The sequence below is a fragment of the Chiloscyllium plagiosum genome, unplaced genomic scaffold (assembly GCF_037043375.1).
Source record: "Chiloscyllium plagiosum isolate Xiang-an unplaced genomic scaffold, Cpla_swu_hap1 HiC_scaffold_1, whole genome shotgun sequence".
Classification (NCBI taxonomy): Eukaryota; Metazoa; Chordata; class Chondrichthyes; order Orectolobiformes; family Hemiscylliidae; genus Chiloscyllium; species Chiloscyllium plagiosum.
Genome location: NW_028270139.1, coordinates 38344220 through 38358316, shown reverse-complemented (window position 1 = coordinate 38358316; position 14097 = coordinate 38344220). Strand labels below are relative to the sequence as shown.

The following is a 14097-nucleotide window of genomic DNA, read 5'->3' as shown; positions in this document are numbered from 1 at the left end:
GGTTGTCTCCACTGGCTGGTGAAACTAGGACAAGAGGTCATAGCCTCAAAATTAGGGGAGCAGATTAAGGTCGGAGTTGAGGAGGAACGTCTTCACCAAAGGGTTGTGAATCTGTGGAATTCCCTGCCCAGTCAAGTATTTGAGGCTTCCTCACTGAAAGTTTTTAAAGCTAATGTAGATAATGTTTTGAATTGTAAAGGAACTATGGGTTCTAGTGAGAGGGCGGGTAAGTGGAGCTGAGTCCATGTAAAGATCAGCCATGATCTTATTGAATGGTGGAGCGGGCTTGAAGAGCCAGTTGGCCTACTCCTGCTCCTGGTTCTTATGTTATGCATCTTAATTTTACAACACCAAATTCAGTGGGGCTGCTACTCCAGAGCCTGCTACACAGATGAACATCTGTAGGACCTCCTCATTCCCAAGTAAACCATTATGACATAAACTTATTGAATGTGCACATGTTGTAATAGGGTATAAGTTTTAATTATGTACACGCGGATGCTGTCACTTGAACAGGTAACATTGGCTGAATTTTATACTTCTGTTGGTTAAGAGCAAGATGCAGAGGCTTTCAAAAGGATTTCCCCATACATGGCCCAGCACAGTTTCTTGCCCTTTCTTAGCAAATAAGTCTCATTAGCTATCTACCCTACCCTAGCATCCATTATATTCAATTTCTGTCCCATTTTACAATACACTGTTCATGTACTAACTAATCACTTAGCGAGTATCTGACGAAAGACTGACACTCCTTGCATCCACACCATTTTTAAAAAAGGTTGTTGTGCATTGGGAGAGGAGTCTCCTTTCGGGAGAACTGGCCACCAGACCCTGACCCTCCCTGAAATTGTCACCCAGGTCAGGGCCGTCACCACACAGTGCCAGAGACAGCCAGCACTACCTTAGGAAAGTCAGTGACCTCTCTGCTCCACTGGACTAAATGCCACACACTCTTCTCTCTGCTACTTCACACTCACTTTCTCTCTGCTACTGCATCCGCCTCCCACCAACGCTCATGCTCTGTCACTCTCACGGTTGCCTGCAATATCTTCAATCGCCTATTTTCACCAACTCCCCACCCCTGCACCAACCTCCCACACCATTAATGTTGCATGGCCTCCTCTGCTGCCTACTCACTTGTCCAAAAACCTCACCAACTTTTGCCAATCAGAACCTCAGCCATGCCATCCAATTTCATCTCACGCAATTCTTCCCGCTCTCATTAACAGGATAAAGCAGCCCAAAACAGGTCAGAAAAGGGCCTGCGCAGGTGGAGGGGCACTGGCATTGGCCTCCTCACCCCTAACAAGGACAGAGTCCTTGCCCTCACAAAAGAAAACTGGGGCTACTCCAGGAGGAATGTCGAGACTTCTATGTCCCACAACATAGTAAATACTATTCCATAATATGTCTTTCGTCAGCCATTGACTTGTTGGCAACTGCCATGAAGAGCCAGTTCCAGCTCCTTGGTGGGCAGACGCGCGCAAGCACACACTCCTGCATCCCATTGCCCCAGACACTGGTCCTCGTGATTGAAGGCATGGGTGGGGACTTGGTGCACAGTCCCTTCCACACATGGAGAAGGCGCTCAGATGGAGGAAAAAACAACACAGTCTCCTCAGAAGTCACCTTTCAGGACACTTCAGAGGTGGCCAGACCCTCCACCTTCACCTAGTGACTTTTGGGATGATCGCACCGAGGAGGGCAACTTGCCTCTGATAAGAAAATCCTCAAAATATCGAGCCAATCCAAACACTAAACGCCTGACCAAATCTCCAGGGCCAATGGACTTCACTGCAAAGCAGGCTTTCCCCGTCCCAGCTGTGGTACTAGGGGTATTGAGAAGCAGTGGAAGAATAAACTGTATTCAGGGCACTTTAGTGGCATGACTGACAATGCACTGTACATTATTTGGCACTCCTTTCCAAATGTCACTGCTTTGACTTGTGTTGGGTTGGTTCTCTCTGCGTAGCCCAGAATATAACTGTTCCAGTGTGAAGTGTAACTTTATGTTCAAACAGCATATGCCCTGGATTGATATCTGCAGTGAGAGTGTGCTGCAGCATCCGGAAGAGTAACAAGGCGTGCAGAGGTCAGCGAGTCCTGCTGACGCCATTGACAATCATCCTACTCCACAATCGCACAATAGAAATAACGGAGCCTATGGAAAAAAAGGTGTTGGGGCGTACCATCAAAAGTATCAGTAAAAATTGAAATAAAAATAGTAGTTAGCCTAACACAAATGATAGCACAGTCTTGGTAAAATGTTAAAATAATATATTTTAATGAAATAATACAAAGAATTTACCCTGAAAACCTGGAAGGTAACTTGAAGGAGTTTGAGTTTGCGGAGTTACAGTACTGTATTAAAACAAGGGCTGAGAGTCATCATCAGCTTCACCATCACTTTCATGTGCAATTCTGGACGCAAGGTTACAACAAAAAAAATTTAGTCCCTAAGTGGATGACTATGGTTCATTGTCCTCGGACTGTTTCTTGGGGGTTGGCTTAAAAAAGGCATTCTAACTGACATCACCCAGGCCTCTACAATTATGTCAATAGCATTCTTAATGTTAAAACTCTTCCAACATTGAAGATCAATGTCCTCATTACCCCCTTAGTAGCTGCAATCTGTCTCTTGAATGTGCGCCTGAAATAATAAGCTTTAAAAGTTGCTGTTGCACCTGGGTCCATGGGTTGAATGAGAGAGGTTGCGTTCAGAGGTAGAAGTGGCACTTTGATGTTGTCAGAAAGCTCACCAATGGTGGGAGGATGGCTTGGTTCATTGTCCAAAATGAGGAGAATCTAGAGTGGCTCAGTAGTTAGTACTGCTGCCTCACAGCACCAAGGTCCCAGGTTCAATTCCAGCTCGGGTGACTGTCTGTGTGGAGTTTGCACATTCTCCCAGTGCCTGTGTGGGTTTCCTCCGGGCGCTCCAGTTTTCTCCCACAGTCCAAAAATGTGCAGGTCACGTGATTTGGCCATGCTAAATTGCCCGTAGTGTGAGGTGGATTAGTCAGGGGAAATTGGTCTGGGTGGTGGTATTACTCTTTGGAGGGTCCGTGTGCACTTGTTGGGCAGAAGGGCCTGTTTTCACACTGTCGCAAATCCAGTCTAATCCTGCGATAGTTTCTAAAAACCATGCTCAAAAACATCAACAATAAGGTCAGAAAAGAATTTGCCCCATCATCCAATCTCCTTTGCTTGACCTGAAGTAAACACCTAGAGTCGATTTAACGTAACCTTTCAATGCTCACAGACAACTCCATTAGCTTGGCTCCCACCAACACAATCATACAATCCTTTGTGACCTTAAAACATGGAGCGTGTGCTTCATGCTTAGAAATGTAGGTTCTAGATGGCATTCACTTCCAGTATAAACCTGTCTCGTCCAAATTAAGACTTGATTTAAAGTGTAGCCTTCTTCCTCAATCAATTTTTTTCACTACTTGAGGAAATGACAGCGCATATTCCTAGTCTGCACTAGCAGCTTTGCCACATAACTTTACATTATGAAAAGCATAGTGGTTCTCAAATCCAGCAAATCAGCCACTACTAGCACTTAAGGCAGACACAGTGGCAGGATTTTCAACTTTTTTCCTTCGGTCCTCATAAATTGATAAGACTTTCTGTTTTATGGTGAGAAAGGTGGTCCTAGATCAATTTTTCAGTTGATCATTTATCCACACACTTAGAAGCCACTCCATCTCCTCAAGTTCCTTTGTTCGTGATCTCATGGACTTGCTAGCACTTAGACTTGTTCCAGCAATGCAGCTTGCTTTAATTCTTTCCTCATTGTCTCTAATGGTGCATAGCAGAGACTCCTTTGTTCCTGTTACACAAACAATATCACATGCTCTTTCATTATGTTGAAAACACTCTATAACATCTAGGTTCCATTCAAGTGTTATAGCCTTTCTTTATGGTCACCACCCGCGATTTTATCGCCTGGATGCTTCCTGTCGACATTCTTGCAACTTTGTTCTTCGAAATTAGTGGAAAACACAGCAAAATTTGCAAAAAACAGGACATAAAATTACGGAATACAGCACAGTTCTTTTCAGGAAGCCCTTCACCACAAACATGTGACACAGATGAGAGTCCAGTCCTCAGCGCACCATGACACCACGTGCCAATGAGAGTTTGTATTTTACAAAAAATCATTCCCCCATTCACCAATCGTGTCACAGCCAAATCATGTCGATGAAATGCGTGTTATAGGAGAACGGGCTGTATATAGAACTGCACTTGAGTAAACAGTGGAAGGAAACATGAAGCCGTGTCAGTCTATGTTGCTCGATGTACAAATTCACACCACGTTGAGATAAGTCCCTCAAGTGGTTTTTACATTGATTTCAGATGCTGCCTGCGTACAATCCTGCAAATCTGTTGGGAAGGCACCAACATCAGCATTCTCAATCAGGCCAATATCTCCAGCATTGAGGCTCTGACCACCCTGGATCAACTGCAGTGGGCTGGGCACGTCACCTGCTTGGTGAACACGAGACTCTCCAAGCAGGTGCTCTACTCCCAGCTCTGAAACAGCAACGAGTCCCAGCGGACAGACGAAGGATACCCTCAAGGCCTCACTAGTAAAGTGTGATACCTGAGAGTCACTGGTCCAGCACCATCCAAAGTGGAGGAGGAGCGTTGGGAAAAAGCAGAGGCCAGGTGAAAACAGCGCAAGAACCATACTGCTGGACCAACACCCCACCCACCTACCCCTTCCCGCAATCACCTTCTGCCCCATGCGTGGCAGAGCCTGTGGAAGCCAAATCAGTCTGTACAGTTACCTACGAACTCACCCTGAGAGTGGAGGAGAGTCTTCTATGTCTGTGAGGGACCGATGACCGAATGAAATTGATCTAAAAACCTAAGGCAAAACTGGTTTGCTTAAAATTACTTAAGGATCCAAAATTTCAGGACTATCCTGCAGTGTAAACCTTCATTGTGGTATTCTGCTAAAAGAAAAATGAGTAAAACTATAACAAAAGAACACCAACATGTACAGAATATTTTCTGTGCACTCATGAATAAGAAACAAATTTAAATTTTAGAAAACAGATGATTCAGCTCCATTCAATCCAAGAATATTAAACAGACTGGCCACTATTCAAAATGAAACATACTATAGTGTTCTCCATAGATCTCTGTATCATGGAGTGCTTTGTTTATGCCAAGTCTTCTGAAATTTGAGTCCACATTATGAGAAACACTGGCTGTTACCAGAAGTGAATTTACAGCAATGAATTAACATATCCATTGCCAGCTCTTCAAGCATTTTCACAGATCTTTAGCCATGAGTCTTTTTTGCACAAATCAAGGGAAACATAAAAGAGTTTCACTTTTGGTTTTTTTCCCTTAATTCAGAAAAGAAGCAATGGCCTGCATAACACTTCAAATACTGGTTGAAGTGCAGCCAGAGCATCAGAGGAGAAAGCAGAAGATGTTTTGTTGTTACCACAGTTATCTTTCTTCCTCACTTTACCCTTACAGCGCTTTCTCTAACAGGAATTATTCAGACCTTTTTTCCCAATACAGCTCCACATCAAATTAGTGGTTTTGTAGCATAAAACTATTCCTGAGCATTAAATTAATCTGAGTAACACCAACCACAGCAAATCTAATTCTAAACATGTGTTAATGCTTAACATATCCATCAGATACTGAATTAGGACGACAACCAATGAAGCCTCACGTGAATATTTATCAAATATTTTTCGTGATGCAAGTTTCGATGCAAAATAAACCATATTTTTAAGAAACTATTGAATAGCCTGGAAAAAAAGAATGCGTGACTTGACAGGGATCCTGAAGATGAAACAAAGGCTTGAGAGATGACATACAGGAAAAGTATTTCTGCTTGTAGGGAGATAAAACTAGGAGTTATAAGTACAAGTTTGTTCCTTATAAATTTCTCAAAATGTACCGGGAAAGTTTTTTTAATTAGCGAGTGGTTAGAATGTGGATTATGCTGCTGCATGAAGTAAGTCGCTAAGGAAAATAGCATAAAGTATTTAAGGAAAAGAAGTGTGTATCTGTTCCCAAAGCAAAAACGATTGCCATAATCAGTTGCACTGAAATAGAATATGTATAGGCAGATGCAGTCGATTGATTCTTGGAGATATACGATGTTTTAACTCACCTGATTCACGTTCGTCATCCTCCCAGTTATACAGTCATAGAGATGTACAGCATAGACACAGACCCTTCGGTCCAACTCGCCCATACTGACCAGATATCCCAACCCAATCTCGTCCCACCTGCCAGCACCCAGCCCATATCCCTCCAAACCCTTCCTATTCATATACCCATCCAGATGCCTTTTAAATGCTGTAATTGTACCAGCCTCCACCACTTCCTCTGGCAGCTCATTCCATACATGCACCACCCTCTGCATAAAAAAGGTGCCCTCAGATCCCTTTCATATCTTTCCCCTCTCACCCTAAACCTATGCCCTCTAGTTCTGGACTCGCCCACCCCAGGGAAAAAACCTTGTCCATTTATCCTATCCCTGCCCCTCACGATTTTGTAAACCTCTATACGGTCACCCCTCAGCCTCTGATGCTGCAGGGAAAACAGCCCTAGCCTATTCAGTCTCTCCCTGCACCTCAAATTCTCCAACCCTGGCAACATCCTTGCAAATCTCTTCTGAACCCTTTCAAGTTTCACAACATCCTTCTGATAGGAAGGAGACCAGAATTGCGCGCAATATTCTAACAGTGGCCTAACCAATGTCCTGTACAGCTGCAACATGACCTCCCAACTCCTGTACTCAATACTCTGACCAATAAAGGAAAGCATACCGAACACCTTCTTCACTATCCTATCTACCTGAGACTCTACTTTCAAGGAACTATGAACCTGCACTCCACGGTCTCTTTGTTCAGCAACACTCCCAGGACCTTACCATTAATTGTATGAGTCCTGCTCTAATTTGCTTTTCCAAATTGCAGTTCCTTGCATTTACCTAAATTAAACTCTATCTCGCACTCCTCAGCTCACTAACCCATCTGATCAAGATGCCATTGTACTCTGACGTAACCTTCTTTGCAGTCCACTACATCTCCAATTTTGGTGATTTACAACATTCATGTTTGTTCACCTTAATACTCATTTCTCCAGAAAATGTTGAGCACAGAAATGTTTCATTTGTTCCAAAAGTCACTAGTGATCTTTTAGGACTGTGTAACTAACAACTGAATAGCATTCATCCTCGAAGATGTTTTGAAGTTTCAATTCAGATTTTTCCTTTCAACACTTCGCTAAAGACAGTGGGAGATGCTGCCAAGTGACCGATGGAGCTGCATATTAGTTGAACTGCTGCTCACAACTGAAACATACTGGTTAGCAGATGATGCCCATAAATGCAGCCATTAAGGAAATACCATACAAAGATGAATGGAGAAAGAAGTAAAAGCTTCTGTTGATAAGATTAGATGAAAAGTGATGGAAGGGTGTTCTTGTGTTGCCTGAACTATTTGGATCAAATAGCTTGTTTCTGTTTTGTACATAATTCCCAATCAGCATGTTAAAATTAAATGGTTACATACCTTTATGGAACAGATCTTGCAGGCATTCTGCGCTCTGACTTAAAACAGCCCAGATCTCCTCTTCCTCTAGTGGTCCTCCCCGAACCTCCAGGGCCTCAGCCAATGAGACATGCATTTTATCTAATAATGAGGAGAAAATCAATTAAGAGTTACACTGATATGTTCACCGTGTATGTTACAATGCAAAACAAAGTTGAGACAAAAATATTGGAGATGTGCTAGACTAGCAATCCAAGCACAGACTAATGTTCTGAAGACACGGGTTCAATTCCCACCACGGTAGACAATGAGACCTGAATTCAATAAAGATCTGGAGGGAAAAGGCAGTTTATTGGCAACCGTTGTTGGTTGTCATAAAACCCCAAATGGTTCCCTGGTCTATTAAAGGGGAACTGCTGGTGTTACTTGCACTGGCTTACACACAACTCCAAACAACAGCACCATACCCTCAGGAAATTAGGGATGGGCAATAAACTCCAAACAACACACAGATCCCATAAACAAATCAAAACAATAGGAGCAAGAAAAGGATATTCAGTCCAGGATCAGCGGAGCTCCTTATCAGAGCTTGGTCTGAAAAGTACACTTTCCTTCCATAAACCATAGGAACAGATTATGCCATAGAAATAATAAGGAGGCTATTAGTGCTCCAGAGGTTGCTCTGTACCAGTCAGTCACCATCATTTACACCAAATAAATTCACCAGAATCAACTAGTTCAATATTAGTGACGGGAATGATAATGGAATCCTTAATCAAAGCTGGAGCAGAAAAGATCTAAAAACTGGAAATAATACACAGCAGTCAACATGGATTCCAATAGGTGTTCATGCTTGACCAACCTGATTCAATTCTTTGCAAAAGCAACAACAAAAGTAAAGAAGGATAATGCAGTAGCCGCAATATACATGGATTTTCAAACAGCCTCTGGGTCAGGTACTGGATCATGCACTCATAATTAAGGTCTCAAACCATTGGAGTCAGTAGGTAGGCAGCAGGTTGGTAGAAAGCTGGCTATGAAACAGAAAAACAGAGATTTAGGGCTTAAAAGATGCTGATTGATAATTGGTAGGATGTGAACATGGCTTGTAAGTTTGTGGATGACACCAACACTGGTGGTGTAATGGATAGCCAAGAAGATTACCTCAAGAGTACAACAGGAACCTTGATCAGATCGGCCAATGGGCCAAGGAGTGGCAGGTGGAGTTTAATTTAGATAAATGTGAGGTGCTGCAGTTTAGAAAGGTAAATCAAGGCAAGACATATACACTTAATGGGAAGGTCCTGACAGTGTTGCTGATCAAAGAGACCTTGGGGTGCAGGTTCACAGTTCCTTGAAAGTAGAGTAGCAGATAGACAGCATTGTGAAGAAGGCACTTGGTATGCTTGTCTTTATTGGTCAGTACATTGAGTTTAGGAGTTGGAAGCTTTTGTGCTTTTAATTCTGGTCTCCCTGCTATAGGAAGGGTGTTGTGAAACTTGGAAGGGTTCATTACAAGGGATGTTGCCAGGGTTGGAGGATTTGAGCTATAGGGAGAGGCTGAATAGGCTGGTGTTATTTTCCCTGGAGCATTGGAGGCTGAGGGGTAACCTTATAGAAGTTTATAAAATCATGAGGTGCATGGATAGGGTGGATAGACAAGATCTTTGCCTCAGGGTAGCGTGGTCCAAAACTAGGCAGCATAGGTTGAAGATGAGAAGAGAAAGATTTAAAAGGGACGTAAAGGGCAACTTTTTTCATGCAGAGGTGATGCATTTATGGAATGAGCTGCCAGAGGAAGTACTGGAGGCTGGTACAATTACAACATTTAAAAGGCATTTGGATGGGTATATGAATAGGAAAGGTTTAAAGGGAAATGAGCCAAATGCTGGTAAATGGAACTAATTTAGGATATCTGGTCAGCATGGACCAGTTGGACTGAAGAGTCTGTTTCTATGGTATACAACTCAATGACTATGATGCTTTGCAAGGATTGGTGTGGGACTACTGCTGTTCTCAATTTGAAAGAAAGGATTTGAGCTGATGAGTCAGAAGTAAAGTCACAAAACCTGAGAACAACAATATTGGTCAAAAAGACAGTAAAATAAACAAGCATTTCTCACTGCCTAGTTTTCACAAATGTAGCTGGTGTTAGAACACAAATAGGACTCTGGTTAAAGCACACTTCATGCACCCTGAACCAATTCACTTCCACAATATAAAAAAGGACAGAGGGACTAGAGAATGCCCAACAAAAAAAACGGTTAAACAAACAGAACGAAGATCTTCTTACTATCAAGAGTAGTTGAGATAAATATATTAATGAAGTTAAGTGGAGAGTAGATAATTACATGCAAACGTAATAGAAATGTCTATAGATGGGGATAGGTGAAGTATGGGTGGAGTCCAGCATGTGCACGTACCACTGGATGAATTGTTCATTTCTGACCAATAGATGTTTCGTAATAATTTCAAAATTGTTAGGGCTTGTTCAACCTGGTAAAAATGTTTTATTGGTGAAATGAACAACACCCTTTGGACATATGTAGGCTTATTCCTTCCAATGTTTAATTAATATTGGTGATGTATAAAAGCAAAGTTACATTTTGGTTTTGCTACCTACTTTTGCCTCTTGTATCACTTTACAAAAGACTCTTCATTGTTGTAAGTTATTTGATATCAAGTTAAGTATGCTGTATGACATATACTGGCTCAGACATTGATATGATCCATGAAAGGTGATAGAATTACTTGTTCTGTTCTCACAGGCCCAAGATCTGAAGCAGAGTGTGCTGCACAAAAATGCTGCTCTAATTATATTTACATTCAGTAGAAGTAGAAACCTCATAGAAAGTTCTTAGCCAAGTGCAAATTTAATGAACAGCCGGCACATCTGCTTATAGATGTGTGTAAAATCTGGTTCCATATCTATGTACTAATCCTCAATGTTAAAAAATGATTCACATCTTTTAGAAAGCCTGAAAGCACTCAATATTTATTGTATCAGTAGTCTGAGTACAATTAACATACATGCATATTAAAGCAAACTTGTATGGAACTTTACCTTCCACAGCTGATGCAGTAATACAAATAGAATAACTGCAGCTGACTGTTGGCACTATTCTTAGCAATTAATCACTTGATGCAAAACAGCGGAGGATTTGGGCATCAAAATATTTTGACTAATGTATTGAGGTGCCTTATGAAAGTGAAGCTTTCTCAACAAAACACAAAATAATTATAAAACCTATCTCCATTTCTTGAGTATTACTTTGCCTATCTTGTATATATTTGGCGGGATTACTGAATTGAGATGCAGAGTGATAGCAACAGCATGGTTCAATTCCCGCACTGACTGAGGTTACGTTGAAGAATGCACTTTCTCAACCTTTCTTCTCACGTGAGAGATGATGACCCCCACCACCATTTGTCTCTATCTATGGCAACTTTACCTTTTATAATTGATTAACTACATTTTATTACAACACAAATGAAAATGCAGTCATGCTATACACATTGGCTACTCACAGTTTTAACATAAAAATACTCCCAAATGGTAGGAAAATTATTTATTATTATTTTTTCCTGTTCAAAACACAACCAAGCCCCTGTGTAAATATTCTGATAAAATCATAACTCATTCTAACTTATTAGAGGATTCTACTCTATTTAGTTCAGAGTTTTGTGTACAATGGATTACAATATTATGATTTGTTTTCCTTAGTCACAATAGGAGTTTTCAATGCTACCTGCCACTACACACCACCCCAAGAAAATACACTAACCGATAACTCAATCCCAAAACGGTCTTGCTCACATGATGGAGTAACTCATCAATATATCCCAATATTTAAGAGTCATAAAGATGTACAGCACGGAAACTGACCTTTCAGTCCAACTAGTCCACGCCGACCAGATATCCTAACCTAATCTAGTCCCATTTGCCAGCATTTGGCCCATTTCCCTCTAAATCCTTCCTATTCATATACCCATCCAGATGCTTTTTAAATGTTGCAATTGTACCAGCCTCCACCACTTCTTCTGGCAGCTCATTTCATACATGCACCACCTTCTGTGTGAAAAGGTTGTCCCTTAGATCTCTTATAATTTTTTTCCCTCTCACCCTAAACCTATGCTCTCTAGTTCTGGAACTGCACCACCCCCAGGAAAACACCTTGTCTATTTACCCTATCTATGCCCATCATAATTTTATAAACCTCTATAAAAGATCACTCCTCAGCCCCCGATGTTCCAGGGAAAACAGCCCCAGTCTATTCAGCCTCTCCCTGTACCTCAAATCCCCTTACCCTGGCAACATCCTTGCAAAACTTAAAAGAGTTCAGAAACAATTTGCAAAATCCTTCTGATAGGAGGGAGAGCAGAATTGCACACAACATTTCAAAAGTGGCCTAAACAATGCGCTGTACAGCTGCAACATGACCTCCCAAATCCTGTACTCAATACTCTGACCAATAAAGGGAAGCATACCAAGTGCCGCCTTCACTAACCTATTTACCTGTGACTCCATTTTCAAGGAACTATGAACCTGCATTCCAAAGTCTCTCTGTTCAGCAACACTCCCCAAGACCTTACCATTAAGTTTATAAGTCCTGCTTTGATTTGCCTTTAATGACTTTCTGCTCATACATTTTTCAACAATATATTAAAAACAAGCTTGAGCTTTAATATTAGTCTCTTATTGTTGACCCATCCCCCACCACACCTGGGTTTGGGACGGGGATACATCAGAACTCAAGGGCTGTGCTCGGTTAGGGGCCTAGTTTAGAATGGTGCTGGAAAAGCACAGCAGGGCAGGCAGCATCCGAGGAGCAGGAAGATCGATGTTTCGGGCAGGAGCCCTTCATGGCTTCAGATACTGCCTGACCTGCTGTACTTTTCCAGCACCACTAATTTTGTCTCTGATCTCCAGCATTTGCAGTCCTCACTTTTACCTCAGTTAGGGGCCTAGTCAGGATTAGCACAGTGGACCTAATTTCCAGCGCTGGCTCTGACCATGCCACGGATTACCGTGGTAACTAGAAGTGTACATATCTGAGCATATACATTTGACTCATTAGAACTTGGAATGGAATAGAAATTTATTGTCACATATATTTTTACATGAAAAATACAGTGAGAAGTTTTATAAGTCACCACACCACAGCACCTGTATTAATAACAGGAGTCATACATAATTTTAAAACAAAAATAAAATTAAGACCAAGTCCATTACAGTTCAGTTAAGGGGCAAATCATCTTTGAGGAATAAGGAGGAATGAGCAGTACCAGTGCATATTAAACTTGGCAGCAAAACAAAGGAACAAATTATTGTCAAATGTATTTCAAATCAAAAACCGTGCACACAGCCTTTTATTGCAACTCATTTTCTTTTTAGTAGAATAAGGATGTATCCCAATAACAAGCTTAGAGAGGGATTCACTTTGTTATAACCCTATTCCATTCTTTTAACAAATAGCACCATTAAGTAAGAAACTAAGTCTTGCTTTTCCAAAGTCACCACAGCTCTTAGTGGACAATTATGCCTATCAATACTGTTTGATACTGAAACATACAAATCCAGAAGTTCATGTTTAATCCTTTGAAAATGCTGAAAACATTTCAGATAGCAAACATGAAGGCAGTGAAATGGGTTTGGGACAGAAGATCATCCAATGTATTAAATGTCAGAGAAGGCTTGAGGGGTCAAATAGTCTACCATTGCTCCTATTTCTTATGTTCTTGTAAGTACGTAATTTAAAGACAAGATCCAATTATATTAAAATCAACACGTTTACTGCATGGAAATCTTATCACACCAAAGATTTCTCAGAATGTGAAATGTAGTGATGGAGATTAAATGTATTACTACATTCAAAATGTTTCCTGATAGTTACATAAAAGCTATGGGGAGTAAGCAGGAAACTGGAATTATGTAAAAATCAGCTCTGAAGAAGGGCCTAAATCAGTATCAAAATAAAAAGGTATCAAATGGTTACCTGCTAAGTTTCTGTTTTCACACCATTTTACATTGTTTAACTTGGGGACGTTCAGATTTGGAAAGAGTTCTGTTAGTACAGTTGCTTCATTAGTCAACAAATCCTAAATCAGAATAGTGAGAGACACTCAGATTGCATGGAACCTAACTGAGGATTTAATAAGAAGCCTCTAAGTTTCATAGCATGCAATTATCTGGCCAACAAAGACAAATACCTGCAAATTTATGTTCTCAGGATAGTAGAGAATAACTAATCATAAATTAAAACATACATCATTGCAAGTTATATGAAGCTGACGAGCTTTTTTTTTTAAAAAAGTTGGAGAGAAACATTTAGCATTTTGAGTACAGTATGACTCTTTTCAGCACAGATGCTGCCAAGCCTGAGTTTCTCTGATATGGTGTCTATTTCAGTACCCACACTAATTTGCTTTATTTTTCATTGAAATAGCGAGAAATGGGTTAAATAGAAATATTGTTGTTCTGTTCCATTTATACCAAAGTAATGCTTACAAACTTATAACATTGATGAATGATTCTGGAATTTGAATATTCTTATATACACAGTCA

At 41.0% G+C, this 14097-nt stretch overlaps 1 protein-coding gene across 9 annotated transcripts in view; it reads right to left on the bottom strand.

Moving 5' to 3' along the window:
• Nucleotides 1-14097, bottom strand: part of ptpn13 (protein tyrosine phosphatase non-receptor type 13) — a 265898-nt gene that overhangs the window by 231275 nt on the left and 20526 nt on the right. For 5 of the 9 annotated variants that reach the window (XM_087985855.1, XM_087985863.1, XM_087985857.1 and 2 more), the window contains exons 1-2: nucleotides 8395-8410; nucleotides 7554-7673 (exon numbers count right to left, since the gene is read on the bottom strand). In XM_087985855.1, the coding sequence (XP_087841981.1) occupies nucleotides 7554-7668 (115 nt within the window). In that variant the 5' untranslated portion in view covers nucleotides 7669-7673; nucleotides 8395-8410. Of the gene's footprint in view, nucleotides 1-7553; nucleotides 7674-8394; nucleotides 8501-14097 lie in introns of those variants that run through there. The other 4 variants (XM_043695917.2, XM_087985860.1, XM_087985871.1 and 1 more) reach the window with 3 other exon arrangements.